General features: G+C 37.2%; 1 protein-coding gene across 6 annotated transcripts; it reads right to left on the bottom strand.

Annotated features, from left to right (window-relative positions):
• Nucleotides 1–1,599: 1,599 nt before the first annotated feature.
• Nucleotides 1,600–17,583, bottom strand: LOC139966682 (uncharacterized). 6 transcript variants are annotated; one of them, XM_071969961.1, is made up of 8 exons: nucleotides 17,354–17,579; nucleotides 9,860–9,961; nucleotides 8,919–8,939; nucleotides 7,825–7,851; nucleotides 6,760–6,804; nucleotides 6,246–6,310; nucleotides 4,133–4,226; nucleotides 1,600–3,275 (listed from the first exon to the last, which is right to left on the bottom strand). In XM_071969961.1, the coding sequence occupies exons 2-8, from the start codon at nucleotides 9,927–9,929 to the stop codon at nucleotides 3,262–3,264; spliced, it is 336 nt and encodes a 111-aa protein (XP_071826062.1). In that variant the 5' UTR covers nucleotides 9,930–9,961; nucleotides 17,354–17,579; the 3' UTR covers nucleotides 1,600–3,261. The 6 variants fall into 6 exon arrangements, with proteins under 6 accessions (XP_071826062.1, XP_071826063.1, XP_071826065.1 ...); XM_071969962.1 differs by having other exon boundaries at nucleotides 1,600–3,272; nucleotides 17,354–17,576; XM_071969964.1 differs by having other exon boundaries at nucleotides 6,793–6,804; nucleotides 17,354–17,550.
• Nucleotides 17,584–19,498: the final 1,915 nt, after the last annotated feature.

Here is a 19,498-nt window from a genome sequence, read left to right as displayed (position 1 = left end):
TAATAGGGAGCTTATGTGCCGCCTACCCCCCCCCCCATTTCTCCCCACCGTCCGATTTAATACCAACATCGAAAATGTTTATGTAATACATTTAGAGGGTGTGAAGACTCGCGCAAAATAAAACGTCTAATGCCGGTAATCTGACCTAGTTTCGAATGAAGTGTAACAGAAGTGTTAGACACCACCATCGATCCCAGAAAATACGCACATAGCTTGCTACCTTCGGTAATTAGACACCAGTGTACAGTCAGTACACACAGCTGCGGTCAATACAGCACAGTATACAAACGATACAGCGATGGGCATCTCAGGTCCAGCTAAAGATAACAAGGTATCACGTTGCATTACTGTCTACATTTTGTAGCGACAAGCAGAAAACTTCACTTGCAAGCAACGGAAAGTTAACTTTTTCAGAGCACGACACGTGGTTCGGGGTGAGTCTTCAGTGCCTTTAAAGCTACTCTCTTCCCCATGTGAGATGATTTATTTCAAATTCTAGCCAAGAAGGAGAATCATGTTAGCGGTGAGATCGTCGTAGTATGCAAGGGGTGAGGAATGTAACGTAAAATACTAAATCAAAATATTATACCAAGCAAAATGTTTCAGATTTGTTTTTCAAATTTACCGTTCTCTGATTTTCAAATGCCCCCCCCCCCGTCCTGAAATATAATCAGATCTGTTTTCATGGTTTCCCTTATCTCTGAAAGCCCTTTGCTACAACCAAAGTTTCACTCCATGGCCTTCCTAAACCATTACTTGAAAAGCCTTTTCGTGAAGAGATCCTTTTCTGTAGCGCGATTGGTTAAGAACATCTCTTGAAGAAAGAATTATGTAATTTCAGTTATACCTTCATTGCTCGATTTACGGATTATCACCATACAAATCTCAAGCATCAGTCATGGAACCCACACAATGTAACCGATGGTAGCATACGCCCATGGAAAGCCCCATTGACTTACACACTACATCACAAAAAGTAACGGCGGTCTCTAAGTCTAGATAGAAGTTCTCACTTGCTAAGAGCTACCCATCACTGGATAACTAACAAGTTGGCCTTTTGTAGCATCATCAAGTTTTCATATCATTAACATGCAGATTTTTTGCTACGAGAGCTTGACGTTTTCGTCACTTGTAAACAAACCTCTTGACGTAGTCGTAAACATTTTTCGTTGCTGCTCCTGGGAGGGCTAAACTGGTCTAACATTACTTCAATTGACCCAATTTTTGCACCACATGTGCTTCCATTCATGCGCTTTAACATCCAAGCCACAACAAAAGCAGATCCTAATTGATAACATAGCAAAAAAGTTGTTCTCCTGCTCCTAATTGGCTCTTTTCCTGAAGGAGAACATTTGGGGCGGATTGATATAGACAGGAGTATACCATCCTACAGTTGCTACAGAATCTTGCTGTTCTACGCATGGGTGCCCTTGACTTTGTGACTAGGCAACAGACCCATCCCATTTTAGAAACCTTCTCTTGAGACTCCAAAGTTTAGGCTGTCTGGAATAATTTAGATACTTCATAACATCGTTTGTCTTAAAATACTCACATTATATAAGAAACAACAAGAACACAATATAAACAATAAAAGGACCATTCTCTATGTTCTATGTGTATTTTACCGAACTTGATTTATTACCTCTACAAAAATTAATCATACATTAATTGGACTAGCAAGGCAGTACATTTGGGGAAGAAGTTTTTTCAAAATCATTTTACTGTTCCCGTTTGGCTTATTCGGAGGAATGGTCGAGGGGAGATTTAATTTGACAAATGTATATGAAACAGATTCATCCGCGATATTTTCTGATTTAAATGTATCACAACATGTAAAAAGCTTTCCGAAGATGAACACATCTAGCAGATATACCTCTCATAGCAAACGACTGTGACTTACCTATGCATAAGCCTCAACCCACCTTAGTCTACCCAAGTTATTCAAACTCTTTAAATTGTACACCAATGTCAGCGCGACGGACGGTGAACCTATTTACCTCCTTCAAGTTTCGATAATATGAGACGGATATCTTTTCTCGGTTCAACGATAGTGGGTGATTAAAAGTTTAAAGTTTGAATTGTAATTTTTGATTTTAGTTTTAAACATATTAAATCAACTCAAATCCAAGCCTGACATTGCCGGTGACCATAGACCGTCTAACACAGAGGGTTATACCTGTCCTCGATATAGACATGACTGTATAGGCATGAACCCGAGTGGTGGTCACCGACATTTTATCAACATGACTCTGGTTACGAAGGTTAGTGCGGAAAGCTTATACACGTGGCCCATTCATTAACATGTCTATGGACATGGAAGCCGTTCCTGGTTCCTAATCTCATAAAGGTCGAGATAAAATGACCGGTTCGTTTCACGCGACTCTGCTGAAATTGATATCTTGTTTCCTCCCTAGTTTTGAGTTTGATCAAAAATCATTTCGACTTTACAAGTATAAGGGGTGCCTTTTTTAACCGTGTTGTAGACTTTTTCCTACCGATGTATCTTTTTTATCCCTAATCATCATTTCTTAAAGAAGAAAAAAAATAACCCATCTTATTTTGGCACATATGACAGAGATCTTTGTGATGACCCCCAACTTCTCCAAACAGATCAGAAATTCGTGTTCTGTTTGGGAGATATCCTAGTTTAAAAGTCGTGTCATTGAACTGTCATTTTGTTAAACTGTGATATCATCATCATACCACTAAGTATCTGAAACATTTTACGTTTTTTTTTTTACTTCATTTTTCTCGGTAGATTATTTAGTGTTTTGCTATTTCAACCAATGACACAATGAGGTCATGTTTAGACATTCATGATTGTAGCTTCAGAAATTGCAGAGTCCATCTTCCTTTTACAGAAATTAACAAACTTGATAATGATATTAAAAGAAATAAACAGTTGAAGCACATTGTGTACTCGATGACGTCATACTTAGACTTCGATCAAGTCTACAACGTTGTGTGAGAAGAAAAATTTAATTTGTGATATCTCACAAATAGAAAGTTTTCTTAAGGTTTCTTAAAAAGGTTTCTTAAAAGGTTTCTTAGCTGTTTTTTGGGGGCAAGTTGCTAATGACAGTTTATCTCTATGCATATATTGGTCAATAATAATGGATGTTGGGTCTGTGTCTCCTACGTTTCTATCGAAGGTGGCTGAAACTCGAGGCGGATTTGGAAGCGGAATATAGGTCAAGAAACTCCATAGTTGTTATCTGGATTTCAGTATAGCCGTAAAAGTGTCTCCCAAGATTGTTTTCGTCACTCAGATCCTGCTGAGAGAGACAAACATATAATGAAGAACATTAGCCTCATCAACTTATGAAGGATAGGGCTAACAAATCAAATATGGAGGACTATTGCTATGATGGGATAAGGAGGAGAGAGTGGTGATCAATAGACTATATCTCTTCACCGTAGCAGCTTCCACTGCGCTTAATCAAACCTATACAATATCTTCAGTTTCTGGTGGATTAACCTTTAACATCGGATGCAGGTAAGGAGGGAAGATGGGGAGAATATTAAAATTACAAAGGGATATGTCTGAATAACCTTGTAAAATACGTGACATACTTAGTAAAGTATTTGATGAATCGCGTCAAACGTTAGAAGAATTCGACGAGCAAAGCTGAAGCTCACTAATTGCTAGATCACATGACGTCTAATCTCGAGGAGGCTGGTTCGAGCCCCGATCTTATAGCCCAAAAAGGAAATCTTGACTGTTTTCAAGTTGTCCATCGTTTCCAAGCTAGTGTTTCGAAGTTGTTGTTTCGAAGTTGTTGTTTTACCTATTATCTCAGAAAGCCCAGTGCCTCTTGAAATCCCTTTGCTACCGTACTTTCTGGGTTGTAGCGATTGTAACTGCATGGAATGTACCTCCTGGTTACATGGTATCCGAGATATTGAGGCTTTTAACTTGCACAGAAATGGATATATAGGGATTACCACTAAAAAAGTGATGTTTATAAATCCCGTTGCGGGAATTGTTACTTGTAATTCTGCGATTACTGGTTTGAAATCCCGAGTTTTAGTTGAATCGTTTTAGATCTCTTTAGATTACCTTCCGTCACCTTTCTATACCAGCCGAGGATACTTTCTATGGATAATCTACCAATGACGTAAAGGTTATTACCTGAGTGAGTATCCTTCTCAGTTTGATCTTTCTTATTAAGATCTTTAGCTGCTTCTTCACGTTCTTTCAGCAGATTGCGAATCACTTCAAATACCTGTGAGTAAATATGAGCGTAGACGTCATACATGTAATAATATAATATATATATATATATTTATATATATATATATATATATATATATGTGTGTGTGTATATAGATATATATACATATATATATATATATATATATCTATCAGTGGCGTCGCCAAGGGGGGGGCCAGGGGGGCACTTGCCCCCCTGGAAAACCTAGTGCCCCCCCCGAGTGCCCCCCATCTGAGATTTGGGTTGGTAAAAAAATTATATATATATTTTGTTATATTTAACTTCCATCATATCAGTTGGTTTTTCATAAGGACAAAGAAGCACAGTAATTCGTATTTTCTTCAAATGAGCTGCGAAAAAATGAAAAAGTTTATCCTTGACCGTCGGGTATCGAAGTCGTAACCCGCGCCATCACAACAGGTGTCGATATTTACATTGAATGTGTCAGTGCTCACGCCATACCAGCGGCTATACACGTCCGCTTTGAGAAGGGAGGGTACTGCAGTATGTTGCCTTGGTCTGAGGTTGACAGGTTAGGAGCTGACGAAATGTGAGAATGTGAGGGTCCGCAGGCACCATACTTGCCTATATTTGTGGACCCATATATTAACCCTGTTGTGTAGGGGGTGCAGAGGTCATTTGAGGTCAGATGCTTGTAGGAACAAATGGCGAATGTTCACACCTGCATACTGAGCGATACTCGATGTGTGATCAAACTTTGGATTGCATGGTGAGATCCCTGATAGGAGCCAATAACGATGCTGGAACCTGTTACATCTTTACAGATAATGGGAGAAAACGAGGACAAGAAAGGAGTCGGGGGTCATGCACACAAAAATTCAACAAATGTAGGTTCTATTAATAGGGATAGGCATAATATCGACAGCATGTGGTTCATATCCTCTGCAAACATCTGCGCGTTGTTAAAATCATTACCTCAAAAATAGCAATTTCTGGAGATATCTTCAGATCGAATTTAGAATCAAATGTGGCACCATTTTGCATCTAGCCCATCCTCCGTATGCGAAAATTTTCCAAAGGGGAGGGGGCACCCCCTCCCCTTAGACCCCTCCCCCAGGACGGCGATCCGTATCCACCTAAGGGCCCCCCATCAAATGCTGGTGCCCCCCTGTGCCCCCAGACTGAAAAGTCTGGTGACGCCACTGTATATATATATTTATATATATATATATAAATATATATATATATATATAGATCAACACACCATAAAAAATCCACTTCACGACCGGTTTCATCCATTCGGGACTTATCAGGCGAAGGTAGGAATCGAACCCCGGATCTATTGGTGTGTGAATACGTATAAACTGGCTTTGTATGACTGTTAATGAGGATGTACTACCGAAGTATTATGATTGTCTTAAATTCGTAATATGATCAAAACATGAAAAAGAATATGGCTACTAAAACATGGCTTGGAGATGACAGTATTTTGGTGAAATAGGTTTTCGTTTACAATTTAGCGTTTTGTGTTGCGGAGTAGGTTTATATTAAGTATAAAGTTGATATCAATTATAGTATCGTTTCGCCGGGACAGCTAGCAGAGTTAAACCAGGACTTTATCCAATGATTTAACATTATATGCCAATACTTAACAGAGAGGAATCAATTCACATCATCGTCTAGGCTTGCTTGTTAACACGTCGTGTTATTTCATTTCATGTTTTAAAACATAACGATTTTTTTTCTATTATGGTAATACCAAAATAAAAAACTTATATAACATACACGTTATTTCTCTTTTCAATCAAATCGTCGTCGAGACATTTCGGTGAATTAACATGAACAGGTTTCAGACCAAACTGACTGAATCGTTGTATGCTCACCGATTGTTAAACCAGACATATATGTTTGGTCATTATATGATCTTCAGGTAAACTTTTAAAATTATGACAATACTTCACTTGCTCTGCAACGATTACAACTCTTAGACCTGTAAATGTTTGTCATTAACATATATTTCTTAGAGGAACAAGTAGGACAAAATAATCAGAATCTGGGAGATAAACAAACCTTTGCGTCTTCTGGAACCAGTTGAGGATCTTCTTCTGGATCTTCAGACAACACTCTTCCATTAACTACTTAAGAGAGAAAGAGATATGGAAACTCCCATAGATAACAGCTACCACTCCTCACCCCACCCCCCCCACCCCAAAGAAAAACACAACAAATTCAGCCTAAATTCAGTCTAGTTATTGTTGCTACAATGTAGTGGAAGCAGGTTCGTCGGAAGAGAGTTTTAACCTGAATTAGGGAGGTGGAGAGCAAACATTTCGATGTTAGCGTGACATGTGAAATTGACTTATGGGAGTTAACTAAACAGTTACATCAAAACGTATAGACGAAAGGGATCCTTTGAAAGAAGAAAAAAAAACCTGGTTTTAAATAAATGTTAAACAAAAACTTCTTATTTGCAACAACATGGTGATTTTGTCATTTTGTAATACCGAATGGTAAGACAAGTGTAAACTTCAACGGTTGACAGGGAATGTCATGAGGTACATATTATTACAATAAATGATTATACTTAATGAACTCGATGTAAAATGAGATGTCTCACAATGGGTTATTTCTGTGGAAAAAATAATAATAAAATATATTACAGCGTTATTACACAACGAATATTTGTGATATACAAGAATAAAAAGGGAAGATTTGGAGAACTTTTATCTTTATGATTACAGTCGTCATCGTCGTCGTCGTCGTCATCGCCATCGTCGTCGTCATCATCGTCGTCATTATTATTATTATTATTATTATTATTATTATTATTATTATTATTATTATTATTATTATTATTATTATTATCATCATCATTATTATTATTATTATTATTATTATTATTATTATTATTATTATTATTATTATTATTATTATTATTATTATTATTATTATTATTATTATTATTATTATTATTATTATTATTATTATTATTATTATTATTATTATTATTATTATTATTATTATTATTATTATTATTATTATTATTATTATTATTATTATTATTATTATTATTTTTATTATATATTTTTATTATTAGTATTACTTCTATTTCTTTCCGATCACTTTGAGTGATGAAATTTCCCTGTGTATGGCTTAAGTTTAATAATGTCATAGTCCATAAGGAGTATACTCCTAATAGGGGTCTTTTCATCAACACTTACACAATGATACCTTGTATTGTACCCACAGTTAATGAAAACAATAACTTGCAATGCGGCTTTTATATACAACCTATTCGAAGTCTTAATAGTTAAAATAGTAATGGGAGATGTCACATGTGTTCCGAAAGATGTCACGTATGTTGCGGGAGACGTACCATATGTAATGGGAGATGTCACATGTGTTGCGCAAGATGTCACGTATGTTTCGGGTGACGTACCATATGTAATGGGAGATGTCACATGTGTTGCGAAAGATGTCACGTATATTTCGGGTGACGTACCATACGTACTGGGAGATTTCAAATGTGTTGCGAAAGATGTCACGTTTTGCCGTGAAGATGTTTTGTGTCTTGTGAGAGAAGTAATTGTGGTTGAGGGAGGTTTCACGTGCAAGCGAGCGCATAGTAAACAAAAGTTGCTATACATACTTCCTCCACATGCTATAGATTCAGGATCTGTATAGAAACGGTCGAAAGAAAGGGAAAAATTCAAATAACTATTCTGAGAACAAAAACAGATTATCTTTAACAGAAATAATACATACTTAATGCTAGAAATAGGTGTCAATTTCTGTGTTTAATGATTGATATCGTTCGCTTAACCTATTTAAATGAATAACGTTTTTTTTGGGGGGGGGGAGGGGGTTTCCTCTATCAATCATTTTTTCTTTACAGCCAAGCGAAACGCATCCCAAAATGTGTGAGAAATATGCACACTGTAAAGTTACAAAATACAAGGGTTAAATTGTTTTTTCGATCTTGAACCTTACTAAGGAAGGACAAGCTACATGCCAAGTCTTTCGGTTATTCAAAACTATCATGTACATGATGTAAACATTTCAAAGCATCGACCACCTTAAACATTTGCTGACGTTCATGGAATCGGTTTATCTATCCAAATTCTCCTATCATTATTATTATTATCATTCATTTGTTCCTTCGGTTGTCAGTATAATAACAATTTCTACATACATTTGAAACGATAAACGATTAGACATCACAGGAGCTTCACTATTTTTTTTATTTTTTTTATATTATTTTCATCTTTAATGAGGGTAGTCCTGCTCAGTGCAGAAGCACTGCTATCCAGAGCAGCCCTCAGCTATTTACACAACCTACAGGTATTATTATTAATATAGGTTATGAATGTTTTCTTTTTCTGGATCTGAAGACATAAGTTTGGCTGGATCTCAAAATTCCCTTGAACACCTTTTCATCGCCAGTATTGCAACATCCGCGGTATTCAGATTTGAGAGATATGAAGCATTTGTATCGTGAATTTCAAACAAACGCCTTTTATCGACCTGAACAGTCTTTGGTAATGCCCGAGACGCCTCATTTCAATTACAATATTACAATTACTTAATTACTACAGACGAAGAGAGAACATTTCAACACTGCTAGCAATAAGGAGAGGGGAGGCGGGGGGGGGGGGGGGAAGCATGTCTCTTGGTGCCAAAAGTTGACGGGCCAGGTTGGGTCTTTGAATTAAAAATCAAAAGGAAGAAGTAAGGTATACGTACTAGCCGCGCAAAATTTTGCAACTATATGAAAGAAAAACAATTGAGACAATGAATAAAAGATTAGACTATAAGCTTATTGCATTTTTGTAATGAAGTATAATGGTTTTAGAATTCGGTATAAGTAGGTAGTTGGTATAGTTGTAATCTAAGAACAACGAATGTATACTTCTTGAAATTAAAGTCATGCAGGTATAATTGAAAGGTCATATTATAAACAAATATGGAGAATGACAAATAAATAACCATCCCATGTTGGAATTCACAGATTACATTTTTATGAAATAATGGTTTCAGAAATTCATCATATTAATATAGCTGGAGTATCTTTGAAAAATATGATAGACATCAAATACTAAAATTCTACCACAAGCCATCTTGTAATATCGAGCGAAAAATTGGACATAAAATTGTCACAAAATGTCTAGTTAAACGGTGTACGGTTAAACAGGACGGTTTAGGGCAAAATTCAGTTTTTGAATGAGGAAAAGCGTGGACCATATTATAAACATCCAGGTGAATTTGCAAAGAATTTCGTCATAGCGTTTTCGGTAACTGAAAATTGCCATATTTTTCACTATAGGTAAACTTGCAGCAAACAGGTGTGGTATCATATATATTTGCACCTGGACAGCAAAATGCTTTTTTTTTTCTTTTTCTGTTTTTGATTTTTTTTACTTGATTGCTTGAACTTCGATTTGATTACAGAACTCAAGGGTATGTGAAGTAACAAATAGGCAAATGGTTGAAGTATATTCATACTGAGATGTTTTCAATTTTGAAATAACACATTTTTTGTAAATAAAAATAGGAAAAAAAAAAAAAGATTCAGTGTGCCTTCTATATATAACATCACACCTGTTTGCTTCAAGCACACGTTTGGTGCAAATCATGCCCATTCACCCATTAGAGGAAAGAAAAAGAAAAAAATACATGTGACTCACTCTTACTATTACCGGATGCCATATCACAACAGCAAGACGCCATAACCCATAAAAGCACATACAGTTTCATCGTTTCACTTAACCGAGTGTTTCCTGTTGCAACTTTAAAGGTAAAAACATGAAGAAAAAAGGCAATGAATAAATTAGGGTTTAGTCTTTTTTTAAAAGGGTCAAAGTGGATAACTTAATAAAGATGACTTTATACATGAGCAATATGCATTCATCCCCCAAAAAACATCGACTTTTGTTTCTTTGAACCATTTGATTAAGACCTGATTCTATTAACTCCGATGAGGAACTGAGGAACGGAGAGGGGTGAAATGGGTCGGGAAGGGGCGATACAAGAGGGTGAAAGAATCTCAAGTTGGGATGGCAAAGAGGATAATTATTATCAGTCAATGCTTATGTGGGAGAATTAATAACTATTGTCAATGTTGGTTTAATTGTACATTTAAGAGGGATGGTGAAGTGGGGGAGGGGGAGGGAGAGGTTGAGGACTAGGCTGCCAGCAAGCAAACTGTATCGTTCTGTTAAATTATTGTAGTCAATTGCATATCAATGTTTGTCGTGCTGAAAGATGATGTTCTGGAAATGCTACATGTTTTAGCAAAATAAAGTCAGTGGGGCTAGGGGGTGAAAATGTCATTAAATTATATGTCTTCCTTAGTATGATGTATTATTTCAACGAGATCTTCAAGAAGGAAAAGAAGATTAAGAAAAAGTTAGATTGTATTAATGTGTGTATTAGTATACCAGCAAAATAGTTTGATTTTTTTTTCATATTAATATGTAGATATTTTATTAGGATCTCGTTACATCTACCGTGAATATGTTGATGTTAAAATGATATCTTTAAAGAAGCGGACGAAAAGCCATTTATCCATTGCGTTACTGTGGCTTGTGGGACAACAACAAAAATCGGTATATCCTAACACACGGTATGGTTAAAAAGCTATGTAACTAAACTGAAAGATTTCAATAAAAAAATTAAAAAATCCATTAAATGTTATGTCCTCCTTAGTATTATCATTTCGACAAGAGATCTTCAAAGGAAGCCATGAGATTGAATTTTTAATATACCTGCAAAAATTTCGAAGGACGACTTTTTTTTTGTATTATTAATAAATGGACTATCATTTCAAAGATATCTTCAAAAGATGGAGTTATCTTAGGTTGAGCTTCGTTTCTATCAATATACCAGCAATATATATATATATATACATATATTTTTAAAATTAAATTTTGTTTTTAGATATTTGATCAGAACCTCGCTACATCTATACTTTGGATCAACATTAACATAAGGTTTCCTTTTCGTTTCAGTAGCTGTGTGTTTATTAGGAGTTTTCCTATAGGGCCTATTTGAAGTTCTGTTTTCTTTATCACTGATTCTGGTTTATGTGGTTCCTTTTGTATGACCGTTGTCATGTAAATAGACATATAAAAAAACTGATGAATATGCATATGAGAATATGAATATGAATAGGCATTTGAGTATATGAATATGCATAAGCAACAATAAAGGTGCAGCTAGTTGGGACAATTTCCTAATGCTTAATACCTGTGAAAAACTGTCCTCCCATATCATGCTTCAAAGCACTGGTATTGACAGTACAAACAGTTCCTATAACCTGATAATCTGATAGAAACATGATATTCATACTGCTCATACTGACACTGGCGGGACATGACACTACAGTATAGAAAATTGTCCCAATTGGGTACGAGTTGATATCATCATAACAGTTGTATCCACTGGTCACCAAAATAATATTCACAAAAGAAGCATTGCATTTACTTGCAGTATAAGTTTATCACAAGAAATTTCAAAATTTGAAAAATATGAGATTAATGGGGCACTGTACAATTGCCTTTTTTTTTAAACGAACCGATCGATGCATATTTTTTTGAAGAATTTCAAAGAGGAGATTTTAAGACGTTACTTAAAGTATTTTGCAGAGATATCAAGCTTACAGTTTACAACACACTTTGTTTAATGTCTCTTTCTAAATTTGGCCTTATACATGTCTAAAAAAATTCACGTTTTAACACAAAAAAAGGGTTCGGTTTTTAGTATAGCGTTGTGATTTCAATGGCTGTGTGGAAAAAGTGTAAAAAAAAAACACTATGAATATGGTAACGTCTTCCAAAAGAGGAGAGAAAATCCTTTAAAGAATGTTTCTTATATAAGAGTTTCAGTTTTTCTTATTTTTTTTTATTTATATTCGGCGGTGTGTAATTTTGAAGGTCAAAAGGAGCGGTTTGGAGTTAGACTTGGTGGTAATGGGTGTCGAATTATTTGATGTTATTCGATATTAAAGCAATATTTATCTCATTATCAGTAAGATCATTTGACCTTGAATAATATCATTTAAACAATCAAGTGTAGCTTGATATTCTGAAGGTTTTTTTCTTTCACATTGCATTGTACATGTGATGAATATTAACATGTGCAATTTTTTTTTTCTGTGCGACAAAAAATATTTATGGATTTGAATTAAAAGTCATTTCATTTTCCTTTGGCGGGAAAACATTAGTTGACTTAGCTTGTTTCATTACAATCTTAGAAGAAAAAAAAAAAGAAGTAAACATCGGTAAAGTTTTCTTAGAAAAAAATCAAAACTCACTTTCAAATAAATCTGTTGGGCGAATGTTTTCATTCCCTTTTGATATGATGCTACATATCGCAATCGATTGTACAGTATTACAAGAGTTTCTCATAGGTCAACTGCTCTCCCAACCCCCCCCCCCCCACCAACCCACTCTGCCCATCTCCTCAATTAAAGAATCAACTATTATATTTTAGGTCTGTTCAACTGTTACATAGCTCATTCTTTTGAAACTGCCCATGCTAGATCGACTAGTTTGTACATATGTCTGGGACTACTGACTGGGAGATGTGGGTGTTTTCAAACGATACACAAGTATATATGCCGGTATACCGGGATGATGAACCGGTAGGATTCGTCCGGAACTTGAAAGTTATGTCAGTACGTATACGGAATGTTTTGCACTTGAAAGTGAAATATTCGCTAAAACCCAAGTCTGTCTGATCTCTATTCGAATAGTCCCAGCAGCACAAACGGCCGGGTGCCTCCTTTTGGCCTTTAACTCATTGTATATTCTATATGTAAAATGTAAGCAACCGCGGTATGGATTTGAAGAGGAATATATACTTATATGATCAAGCAATTGCGGTAATGGCTATGTATAAAGTTTGACCAGCAAGCTGCCTTTCCTTATGTTTAAAATAAAATATTTTAAAATAATTATGTATCCGCGCTGTGTATTTTAGGGGGAAAAAAACGCACACAGTTCTAACCCCAAGTAAGCATATATACCCATGTAACTGCCATATCATCCCCTTAAACGTTAAGTGAATCGCACGCATGGAAGGGGTGGGTGGGGAGGGGGGTACATATTTATGTAGTGTATATTGGGGTAGGTTGGCGGGTGCTAGATAGGGTTTGAGATGAGCCACGTGCTCATAGGCGTAGGAGGCGGGGAGGGGGGGGGGGGCTGGGGGCTGCAGCCCCCCCAACCAATTTTTTTGGTGAAAATTTGGGCAATATGCTTAGAATTTTTCGGGCACCTACTGGAAGAATAATAATTTGCAATGTGTTTTTCATTTTTTTGGGGGTGAAAATTCGGGCAATATGCTGAGAATTTTTTCGGGCACCTACTGAAAGAATAATAATTTGCATTTTTTTCCAATTTTTTTTGGTGAAAATTCGGGCAATATGCTTAGAATTTTTCGGGCACCTACTGGAAGAATAATAACTTGCAATGTTTTTTTCATTTTTTTTGGTGAAAATTCGGCAATATGCTGAGAATTATTCGGGCATCTACTGAAAGAATAAAAATTTGCAATGTGTTTTTCAATATTTTGGTGAAAATTCGGGCAATATGCTGAGAATTTTTTCGGGCACCTACTGAAAGAAGCATTTTTTTCCAATTTTGTTTGGTGAAAATTTGGGCAATATGCTGAGAATTTTGCGTGCACCTACCAGTGGCGGAGCGTCCATACAGTCAAAGGGGGCGGATGCCCCCCTGACGGACTCAGATGGACTGCTGGCGCCCTTTCAGCTTTTTACCACTTTTTACTTCTTCGCGATTATTGACTTTTTGATTGCGCTCTCAAATACCTATTGACATTTGTCACATTTTGTTGGTGCAATTTTCTGACAAATGGCGATGACACCTATTTATTCTTCGTTTATCTGCAAATTAGAAAGGCCCGGCAAGGGTCATTTCCGGCGATCTAGGGAGTAACTTTACTCAAAAAATTTCTGTACGCTCCGCGCCAACCTGTGGTGGCGCTCCGCTTAGATAGTGTCAAAAGCGCCCCTACAGACCATTCTCCCCCCCCCCCTGACCAACACCCCCTAGCTCCGCCACTGGCACCTAGTGAAAGATTTAGAATTTGCAATGTGTTTTTCAATGGTTAAACTTATATTATTATTATTATTATCATTATTGTTTGTAACGACTTCCCCAATAATTCTAACCAATATGGAAGGGTAATAACACGGAAAATGATTTTATGTTATTGGAAGGTGATGTAATAACTGATGGATGCCTATATGATATGCACATTAACATGTGGAACGCGCGCGGAGCGCGCGAAAAAATTTTGGTTTTATTTTTCGGGCAAGTCGTTACAGCCCCCCCCCCCCCCCCCAAAATCAAATGAGGCTCCTACGCCTATGCAGGTGCTCTACTATTGGTCTTAATAGTTGTTGGCATCACATGGGATAAGAGTTTCAAACAAATAGTTTTTGTTGTCTCCTTTAAGCCAGATGGAGATATAACCAAATGGCGTCGCCTGCGTAAGGAAGTGTAGAAAACTGTGATCCCGTGTTTTTTTTGTTTTATCATTTCTATTTGTCATTGTATATTTCTATAGGACGTTGATGGTTGATTTTTTCGACATGTTAATACAGTTTGTCGAATGATGTTTTTCAATAATATTTGTTAGTATAACCTGGCCCAAAGACACATGCAGAGTGAGAGAAGGACAGAGAAAGAACCATTCGTTCCGGGAAACACATTGCCCAAAATTCTAACAGTAATAAACTCAGGCCTTCAGGAACAGGAAGGATTTAAGAGATAAGAAGCTTAAAAGGAAGTTTGATTAGGATCACGTGGAGGTTGATGGAAGGGGGGGGGGGGGGGGACGGGGAGAAACCTTCAAAATTCTTCTTAATTTAAAGAACCGTATTCATGTCAGTAAACGTATTAGTCACCTTAAAAATGTATTAGTATTCACAGTGTACTATTATATTGGGGATCGGAATTAAAGTATAAATGGGTTTCAATATGCTGATGATACTACTTTCTTTATTTCAACCGAACGGAGTTTGTTTTTTTATATTCTTATTCGACAATTAAATTACTTTGATTCATTATCTGGCCTGTATATCAACCAGAGTAAGTCTTTTCTGGTGCAGGGCCTTGTGGCCAAGGGCGTAGGGACCGGGGGGCTGGAGGCGCCAGCCCCCCCAGTGAAAAATATGGAGGGGCGGAAGTATCATTTCCCCCCCCCCCCCACCGCTTCGCAAGTCAGAAAACCCCTTTTTCATTTCCAAATGAGAAAAAAATCTCATTTGGAGCACCAAATTGCATCTAAGGCCAGGTGAAAATGCAAAATTATTGACACAATGGAGTGGGTGTTGAAGTGTGCTACATTGCACCAAATTGCATCTAAGGCCACCTGGAAATGCCATAAAAATTCCAAAGGGCACCCCCTCCCCTTAAACCCCTCCCCCAGGCCGGCCATCAGTCTTCAGCCCCCCCTCCAACTCAAAAGTACCTTCCTACGCCACTGCTTGTGGCATTGGCTTGGTCTTGGACAGATTTGAGTGTTTGGAATAATAGCGTTCCATGGGTTGGTGGCAATGATGTTGTCTTGCCTATAGAATTACTTTAACTCTGACATCTCTATTAGCATGGTTGAAAATAATTATGATAAAACGTGTTTTCAAAAATGAATGTCATATAACTAATATGTGGATCCAGCGCAATCTTATAATGTTCTTGGACGGATCATACTTGTAAAATTACTTATTTTACCACAATTTAATTGCTATATTTTATCAGTTCCCATGCCTAAATAATTTCATTTCAAAAGGTAAAAGTTCAATTTTAGATTTTTTTCGAAAAATAAGTCGGACAACATCAGTCGTCATCAACGTGTTCAAATGGGGGGGGGGCGAGGGGGGTCTTGGGATGGTTGGGATGGGTCTCGATGTATTGTTTGGCTTTGCAAAGTATAACTAACTTTGTACGTTTGTGAGAAAGCCGTAGTGGCAGTCTTGCTTGCAATACTCTGAAGAAATGTAAAATCAACATTGATGATTTTGAAAATAACGGTGACAATTTTATCAAGCTTGCTAGAGATTAAAAGTTACGAATTATTTCTGGCGGTAAACTATACCATCTGTTAAATTTCAATTGTAATGTTAGTTACAAGAATTCTCTATTTCTTTGTCAACCGACATAGAATAATAATACGATTCAAGTCTATAAAAAAAAGCAAATTGCTTATCAACGTTGGATTATTTGTGGAATTTATTTTATCAATGACTGGTTTGACAATAATGATGCCTTTTGCCAATTTGATCCATTTATTAATAGATTTTCGTTAAACTTCTCACTTTTTTGGGGGAGCATCAAGGCTTAATAAATGCTTATAAATCTACTTGGAATAAGGTCGTCGGTAACTTTTATCAAAAGTTTGTATAATCTTATTAATACTTTGTAAAACATGTTGATAACTGATGGTTTGTTTTTAACCTATAAATCAGTTTCTTGGCAATTTTGCTTTAAACTGTTTGTAGCCCGAGTGTGAGACATGAAAATATTACAATTGAGTCATTCAACCTATTATATTCCTGCATTCCGTTCATTTGTTCCAATGATGTTTCTATTCGGTGGTATGGATTACGTCATAGAGTTATCCCTACAAATAAGTATCTACAAACTGTTAAATAGCCTCTAATATATGCACATTTTGCTTAATTTGTAACCACTCAATGCAACATCAGCTTTTTCAATGCAACTTTTCACAAAAAATCTGGAAATATTTTCATAATGTTCTTAACAAAACGGAGCATTCAAATAGACTCTGTTTGGACAAAATTGCGCTCGTGAACTTAGTAATTAAATTCCCATTTTAATAAAAAAAAAAAAAAAAAAGGTATATGTTTAATGGTAAGAAAGCTAAGAGTATGTAAGCTAAGAGTGTATATACATATATATATATATATATATATAGACTTAAAGTGACTAATAATTACATATTAAAATGTCTCAGTCTGTTTTGAGGGTAGCAGGAAACGGCTTGTTGAAACACTATTGGCCATTATTTGATATCTGGAAGAAATACTGGCTTCCATTCACTTTTAATATACAGTTCATTTTAATTATTTACGGTGTTGGTTTTTGTTCTCAACAAATTAATATAATGTGAGATTACTGATATATGCAACTTACCGTTAAGAGAGCTAAACAGCAATTGCAGAATGTTGTATATAAGATGTAAGGCACAACTGGTAAACAACCTCTCTGCAAAACGATGGTCTTAAATAACACGCTGGGTAGCGCTTATTCGTTTTTTATAGAAGCCAGTAGATGCCAAGGTCACGAGCCAAGAACTCATTTATATTGCTTTGCCAGTAAGCGACCAATCAGGTGATTCATTTGTATTGCTTTGCCAGTAAGCGACCAATCAGGTGATTCAACTCAGATACTCAAAGAAAGACAGGTTCGACATCCGTGGCAAACTTCCGGCACTGCACTATACCACGCAGTGAAGAGTAGTAAGAAGACAATTATAACTAAAAAAATTCTGAGACTCTCACGAGGGTTTCCAATAACTGTTATGATGATAATGCAATAACTCGCTATGATCCTACCCATAGGCGTAAGGAGCCCAATTTGATTGCGGGGGGGAGGGGGGGACTGTAACGATATAACCAAAATTTTGGCGCGTGCGTTTAACATGTCAATGTGCATATCAGATAGGCATGCACAGGCGAGTAGCAGGGAATTTGCCAAGGGAGGGGCGAACTATCTAAACGTAGCACATCATGGTGGTGCGAAGCATACAAGAAAATTTTGCCCGAAAATGCCTCCCAGATCGCTGGAAATGGCACTTCCCAGGCCTTGAAGCACTTTCTTTTTTGGAAATACTAGCGATATCATACAAAAATATGCTCAAGGAGGGGGCGGTCGCCCCCTTCGCCCCCTAATTGGCTACGCGCCTGGGCATGCATCGGTTATTACATCGCGTGCCAATAACAAACAATCATTTGCCGTCTAATACCCTTCCATATTGGTTATAAGTCGTTACAATAATAATGATAATAATAATATCAGTTTAACCATTGAAAACACATTGCAAATTATTTTTCTTTCAATAGGTGCCCGAAAAATTCTCAGCATATTGCCCAAATTTTCACAACAATTTTGGGTGAGGGGGTTGCGGACCGGATAGAGGGGGAGGAAGAGGAGGGGAAGGAGAGGAGGAAGAGAAGAGGGGAGGAGGGAAGAAGGGAAGGAGGGAGGAGGGGAGGAGGAGGTGATGAGGGGAGGAGGTGAGGAGGGGAGGAGGGGAGGAGGGGAGGAGGGGAAGAGGGGAGGAGGGGAGGAGGGGAGGAGGGGAGGAGGGGAGGAGGGGAGGAGGGGAGGAGGGGAGGAGCGGAGGAGGGGAGGAGGGGAGGAGGTCACAGAGATAGTGGAAATTGATTCATAGTTTAAGGTCTTATATGAGGATTCACCTAAGGCTTGATTACTAACTCAGCTGAATCATGTGTGCAGTCCCTTTTGCAGGTTTACCTCTCGACCCCTCCCCCTCTTCACACGCACACACATTAAATGTAGATCATTTCAGCCATAAAACTACAATACTTCTACCTCAATCGTGAGATATATAATTCGTCAGAGTTCGTGGAAACAAATATCGCTAGTCATGATCAAGGTCTCTATATGGACGTCAACAACACCAATGATAGAAATGTTAAAAGCAAGTCGATATTTCCAGCGTTTTCGCTTAACTTTCTTGGCAACTGGCCAACAGGACTACCCAGTTTAAGATTCAAGTGGCCCTCCATCTAATCAAATGGCCCATATTATTTTAATGGGACGAAAGGTAAAAGGAAGGAAAGTTCCAATAATACCACCCTTAACGCATTGTCTATTACTTATCTGCAGCTTATACTGCATTGCCAAACAGAAAAATAATGGTTTGTCTCACAGAGACTATACTTATCACTCCCCTTATATTCCCACCTCCCTCAACCACCTTCCCGTCCTCATTACCCTCTCGTCTGTCTCATACCTTACATTCGTTGGAGTGTTAGCTCAGTGGTAAACGCCGGTGCCTTCCAATCATAAGGTCCCCAGTTTGAGTCACTGCAAGATTAATGTATATATATATATATGTCGTCCAGTTACAGAGTTGTTGACAATTGACAATTCATAATCATGGACGTTAAATATGAATCTAAGAGACTATAACTTCGGTCAGCTTGCGGCTTTGATAAGCCAATGATGGCTTCTTCGCGAGTTCCTGCTTGCAGGAGGATACCTACACGCATACATATGTACAAGCATGAAGACCATATATATTTCTCCACC

Source organism: Apostichopus japonicus, chromosome 4, assembly GCF_037975245.1.
Source record: "Apostichopus japonicus isolate 1M-3 chromosome 4, ASM3797524v1, whole genome shotgun sequence".
NCBI classification, from domain to species: domain Eukaryota; kingdom Metazoa; phylum Echinodermata; class Holothuroidea; order Aspidochirotida; family Stichopodidae; genus Apostichopus; species Apostichopus japonicus.
Note: the sequence above shows the minus strand (reverse complement) of the source record. Positions and strands in the feature narration are given on the sequence as shown.